General features: G+C 34.1%; 1 protein-coding gene across 1 annotated transcript; it reads left to right on the top strand.

Moving 5' to 3' along the window:
- Positions 1-964: 964 nt before the first annotated feature.
- On the top strand, positions 965-6,065 carry LOC117339864 (leucine-rich repeat-containing protein 57-like). The gene is made up of 3 exons (XM_033901572.1): positions 965-1,110; positions 2,554-3,289; positions 4,293-6,065. Exons 2-3 carry the CDS (start codon positions 2,558-2,560, stop codon positions 4,614-4,616), a joined length of 1,056 nt encoding a protein of 351 aa, XP_033757463.1. The 5' UTR covers positions 965-1,110; positions 2,554-2,557; the 3' UTR covers positions 4,617-6,065.
- The last annotated feature ends 688 nt before the right edge of the window (positions 6,066-6,753 follow it).

Below are 6,753 nucleotides of genomic sequence, written 5' to 3'. Positions count from 1 at the left end.
ATATAGAATCTATGCAAAAAAGTTTAAGTAAAGTAATGAGATAGCAAAATTGACATAAATTTGTATATTTTGCACAGAAGTACATGTACATATATGTATATAGGGCGAATGAAAGAATTGTGTTCATATAAAGTAGAATAAAATGTAGAGAACCGGCATATTTTAGCGTCACCCTAGAGAGCAGATCATTGGTCAATACATACAATTGTACCCAAGTGTTTGTATTTTGAGTATGAAAGTCAAGCACAACGCAGGAAAGATCGGAGGGAATCTCCAATTTTCGAAAAGTCTCTATGGGGTTTTCGAGAATACGGACAAATGACAACAATGTGCATGATAATCAAGACCACATTCCATAAGTATGATAGTTTTTGGTTAATGTGGTAGCTTTTGAAGTGGCCTACATAAAACAATGTGCTTTTTGTGTGCGTTTAAAATTGACGATGTTTTGGTCGGACGTAATGGCGGATTAACCAGAACATGTCGAATAAGTTCCAATACTACGATACACACATGCGCATAGCCCGATTTACCTGCGCTCGCGTGTGTTTGATAGGAGACAGGACGCTCTCGATAAGGGATATGCTTGAGTGGTCACGAATAAAGGGAGCCACTATGTGTACGGGGAAATAGCGATGTTACTAATCTCTCTGTATATATGTCTCTGTACAAATGTACTGTACCAAGCTCTCTAAACTATCATTTTGCATTTATACTTTTATAAAATTATCATTTTATCTGAGCCGACATGTATTTCCCCTAGTGGACAACAACATTTATTATGCAGCGGTTGTTATATAGTTTCATTTACCTAGTGTTGTCGACCGGGTGCGATAAGGACTGAGTTTGGGACAGCGTACAAGTGTTCTCCACAATTTGGAACTCTTCTGTACCGAGCGGTAAGAAATTTTGAATTCCGAATGTATGAACTGGTAGTTGCCTATGATAAGTCTAGAGGAATCTCAAGCGGAATTCAGTTCTCATGGTATTTGTGACGCTCAGTTTCCACTTTCAATGTTATTTTTCAATATAAAAAAACACAGTGATGATAATAAGTCAAGTTCACAGCCAGACATCGCCATGATAATGAAAAACGTGGAAATACTGAAGGTAACGGGATCAACAAACAAACTTATTTTCTTCCCTCTGTCATGAATCGAAACCGATAAGCTGAATGCTTTTCGGTACGTACAGTAGCAGTGTCAGTAGGCTATCGCCGGTAGGCAAATAAAAACACTCAGTTTGACCCGGTGCTATATCAAACTTGTATCTCCAATCATCAAAGTATCCGGATACTTTTTCTGACCATTATAAACGTACCCCGCTATAGTATTTGTACCCCCCTCTCTTGACATACAATCAGCTGTTCATAGGAAAATATTACCAGGAAAAACAGAAAATTTGGTGCGATCGCTGTCGGAGTGCTCAGCAGGAATACGTTTTCATTTGCAATACTGCATACAGTTGAATAGTCACCTTAATACATGTATATATATATATAGATATACATAGTTAACGTACCCTGTTACAACAAGTGTTAGTTGTAGTGGACAAGAATCTTAAAGTGTCGAATACATGTACTTTTCTGCTACAATAGAAACTCTCATACCACATAAAAAAAACACATGCTATACTGTACCTGGCAATCATAATGTCTATCGTCTGGTGTTTGGGTGAGAAGAAACTCTGACAGCCGTCTGTCCATCATAATGTCTATCATCTGGTGTTGGGGTCAGAGAAAATCAGCTAATACTATATCAAAATTACTCATAATTTCACTACTGAAGCAGTTAGCATTTTAACATGGTAAAGAAATATCTAATTTAATATCCAATACTATCATCACCAGTGATTCCCTGATCAGACATGAAAAGGTATGGGTGCTCAGTGTTTGAAAGTATGTATGAAAATTCCTTAGACAATTGGTCTACAGAAAATTTAAATCCCTTAGCCCAAGTTATTTTTCGATAGACCTATTTTGTAAACATATATTGTTTAAAGTAGCATAACTGCATCACGCAAAAGCTTGCATCATCAAGTTCATACTCACTTAAATGTTTGAAGCCAATAACGCGCTATTCTCAGTAAAAACACCTTGATTGTAAACTCTGATTTCATATGATTGTTTGTCAGAAAATATAGGAATGTTGTTAACATGAATTAAAATGTATGTCAGGACTCAAACTTTTCATAGCCATTCGGGCCAACATTTAGAAATTTTACATAGACCGGCCAGGTTTTCTATAGCCTCGGGCCATCGGACCACCTTTACTTTCGAACACTGGGTGCTGTCAAACCATGTAGGCTTCCTCTGGGTTACTTTGGTCTCCTCTAACAGTTAGACCTCTCTATCTGAGCAGACAAGAGTGATTAGTATAAGGTAATATGACCTGTTTATATAATTTACTAAGTGTATATGCCATGTACAATTATAGTTCTGCTGTATGTTTATAGCATTAGATAGCATAGTATGTAATTATATCAGATGTTGTGCTTGACATGATTTTTTATGATACTATAGACATGCATTATGTTTTCTTTTGATTATTACAGGAACATGGATTTGTTACTAATTGAAGAAATCATTCAGAAAGCCGAAGAAAATCATAAAGAGGTTTTAAATCTGAGTCACCGTAATATAAAAGTTGTATCAAGTAATATACAAAAACTTCTAAACCTGCGGAAACTGATGCTAAATAACAATGAAATCCTGATGCCTCCGTCTGAGGTGACCAAATTACTTCTTTTAGAAGAGCTGGTGCTAAATAATAATCGACTGACAATGTTACCATCAGGAATGAAATCACTTAAGAACCTAACATACCTGAATTTGTCGTACAACCCTCTTGGAGTTCTGGGAGACGAAATAGGAGACTTGTGTTCACTGACTCAACTTTGGCTTGCAGGATGTCAGCTCACAAACCTGACGGAAAGTGTTTGTAGATTAAAACAACTCAGGAAATTAAGTGTGAAAGAAAATTTCATTTCAGAAGTTCCCGATGGATTTGAAAGTCTTTCAAATTTGATGTGGTTATGTTTAGCTGAAAATAAATTTGATCAGTTACCTGTAAAACTGAAAAAATTGTCAAATTTAGCTTATCTCAATCTAGATCACAATCAGTTCCAAGACATTCCAGTATTTGTACTAGAACTTGAATCTCTGACAAATCTTATGATGAAGGGCAATCTTGTGATGAGTGTGGATGATGATACAATTTTGGCTCTGTCTAAACTAACCAAGTTTGATCTGAGGGATACCTGTATTATTGAAAAGCCTGCTCATTGGAAGGTTGGTATCTATAAAGTTTAATCACTTTAAATTTCATTTGTTATTAACATTATAGTATCATAAGATCAACTTTGTAATCCAATTTACTGTCGGTACACCTGCCAGTTTGTCTGTCCAGTTGTCAATTTATCCAAGAAGCTTGTCAGAGCCATACCTTTCCTACTCATGTATAAATAATTTAATGAAATACATCATGTGGTACAGCAATTTGTCTATCACCTTGAGATCAAAGGTTATTTGTTCATCTGTGATGACTTCAGACAACAGTTTTTGGTATTTTGGTATGACTATGTAAGTCGTTGAAATTTCACAGATCTACCTGTATGTATTGGGGATGGCAAGATGATTTGTACGTACAGTTTATCAGGTTTTGGTCCATATTGGGGTTAGATGTCATATTGGGGTTAGAAGTCAAATTTATTGTGGTATTCACTGAAGGAAGGTCATTGATTACAATGGACATATGCTTTTTGTATCGTTAAACAAGTTTTGGGTCTAAAGTTAACTGTATATATATGATCTATACTTAGGTTATAGTCATATTGAGGTCAAGTCTATTTGTTTGGGCCATAACATTTTATTAACTGATGGTAGATAATATAATCAAATTTTTATGGATTTCAAGGTGATATGCTGGGTACTCTTTTGTAATATTCAATGGTCAAATTCTCTGTCTGGTATATAATATAATTTCTATCTGACTAATGAACGAGTGTTCCTTACCACGAAATTTATTTTCTGAAGTGAAATTTAATAAAATAATAATATAATGTTGTTATTAAATAAAAAAATTAGTACCTTTTTGTATGTATAAACAGGTACATTATCAAACAAATTTGCAATTTTTGTCAAAATTTGTCTTAGTGTTAAAAAAGTTATTAAATTTTGGTGAGAGAAGAAAAGAAAACATACATTTTCCTTTCTGTCAAATAAACCCTTGGAAAGTTTATCATGCACTGTTCAAGCATACACTATTTTACATTCAATGAAATTTCTCATACAGGGTTTGGAGTATATAATTGTCGGCGACAGTAAAAAGGAAATGAAAGAACTTGCAAATGAGGTGGCTGAAGAAGAGGAAGATGAAGATGATTCAACACTCGAGGAAGATGAGGAGGAAGATGAGGAGGAGGAAGAAGAGGAGGAGGGAAGTGAAGAAGATGAAAATGAAGAGGAAAACCAACAAGTTCCCAAAGACAATAACAATGATGAGAAAGTGAAAGCATATGAAGATGAAACAGATGGAAATGAAGAAAATAAGGCAGAAACATCTGTCAGAGAGAAATCAGAAAATAATGATATAAAACTTGAAAATACAGTGTGTTGATCAGGTTAAAGTTTTTCTGTGCAATACTAAGCTATAGCTATTTTCTATAAATTCTTTGAAATTGTGATATACAAGTACATACATGTATTTTCCAAATACATTATTCCACAAGATATCTTTTGGCTATTCATAAATATACTCTGTGGCTTATTTAAGATTTCTGGATGAGAAATCCTACAGGATATGTCTTATGACTAGTCCCCATTGAACTTGTACTTTTTAAAAACAGGGGAAATAACTCATGGTGACATTCAGTGTATTTAGCTATTTCTAGATTTTGTCAGATGACCTATTGGCATCACCAGATGATGGAGTGCTGAATCCTAATGAAATTTATCACATGCCTTGTTTTTTACAGAGTTAAGACTATTTCTTGATTTTATGTGTCTGTTAGAAAATGAATTTGATAGGCGCACATATTATGGTACGAGTTCCCTCTGGTGTAAATGTTTGTTTTCCAGAGATACCCTCAATCAGACATTCATTTTAAACTTGGTTGGCGTATAATCAACATATGCAGTTGTTTTTCCAGAGCAACAGATTGATTTGAAATCTTTGAAAAAGGAAGACAGTTTTATTTGTTTATTTCAGTTTTTTAATCTAGTCCAGCTGAGACGCCCTCACAGTATTTAACCAATGTCTTCGAAACTTAATAGACATTATAATCATGATCTACAGATGTGATTTCCTTTGACTATATTTTCAATAGTTTTTATACAACAAAATTATGGGGGTAATGCAATGAAAGTGTAGGGTATATCAGCTGGAATCAGGTTTTTGTCTGTCTATCTGTGTACATGATTTGAACTCTACCCACATGATGTACATTTTCATCAAAACTTTGTGAAACTCCGTGGATGTAGTCACACACTTCAGTTGTGCTTCTAGACTTCTTTCTCAGATTTCCCCCTATCTTTGTGGCAGTTATGTGTATGCCTTTAATCCTGTCTGGATAACTCTTTGTGCAGTTTTAATCCAAATTGTGTGAACCATCAGTCAGATGCAGTCATCACACATTGATGTTGTGTACCGTTACCAATTTTACGATCCGTCAATTTTTGTTGTATTTATGCTCAATGTGTTCAGCATTACTCACACACAAATATATATAACTGTGATTGATTTAATAACCATAGCTGTTGATAGGATGGTTAACAATATACGAAACCAATTTATAATATCATAGGCAATTAAGTTGTACAAAATTGTGACCATACATTAAATTGACAGGGTCACATGGCAGATTGAGATGGCTGAATAAATACTTAAAGTCAGTTGACATCTATGTAATAAGACAAAAAGACATGTCTTCAATTTTTTGAAACGGAAATTGTCAATAATACGGTCACTGCTTAAGACTGATAGGATATATTTTTTATATTTTGGATCATCCATGAAGTTAGAGAATTCCACCATTTCTTTTTCTTTTTTTTTCTTTTTTTTTTTTTGAGGGGGAGGGCGGGGGGGGGGGGGGGGGGGGGTGGGGCAGATAAGTAGAGATATAGGTACATTAACTGTTAACAAATGTGTGGATTGAGAAAATCAAACAAGTAACAATAGTGGTCAAAAATCACAACCATCCTGGTTATAAATCAAATACAAAGGAGAATAAAAGAAAGGGAAAGGTGTTGACTTCTTTTTATGCATTAATTATATCTTTGGATGAAATATTCATATCAATTGCAGTAGTAAAGTCTAGGAAAACGACTGACTCTATCTTCCAGCTACTACTTGATTGAATTTGTCAGAGAAACTTTCCAAACCAAATGATATATATGTAGCTATCTACTTACAATTCACTTGCAATTTATTGAAAGTACTCTATGTTTGAGGATTAAAAAACATTGACAATGTATTTTACAACAAATTATTTCAGATATTAGTTCATACCAATACGTTAATGTTCATAAGAAACTTAAACAAAACAGGAGACTACTATAGAAATGTAAAAGTACATGTATATTATTATTTTTAACTGCTATAGTTTCAAATAAGCATAATGAGTACAATATACAAGTATAATTAAGACTGCAAAATGATTATGCTTATGATTGATGGATTTTATCTGTCATCAACTATACATACTTACGATTATAAGTTGATATATAATTTCCCCTGTCCTTTTCTTATCATAATG

Source organism: Pecten maximus, chromosome 12 (genome assembly GCF_902652985.1).
Source record: "Pecten maximus chromosome 12, xPecMax1.1, whole genome shotgun sequence".
Lineage (NCBI taxonomy): Eukaryota > Metazoa > Mollusca > Bivalvia > Pectinida > Pectinidae > Pecten > Pecten maximus.
Note: the sequence above shows the minus strand (reverse complement) of the source record. Positions and strands in the feature narration are given on the sequence as shown.

Coding starts and splice junctions, on each gene's coding strand:
- LOC117339864 (XM_033901572.1), top strand. CDS start 2,558: ATGGATTTGTTACTAATTGAAGAAATCATTCAGAAAGCCGAAGAAAAT. Junction 3,290..4,292: donor AAAAGCCTGCTCATTGGAAG/GTTGGTATCTAT, acceptor TTTCTCATACAG/GGTTTGGAGTATATAATTGT.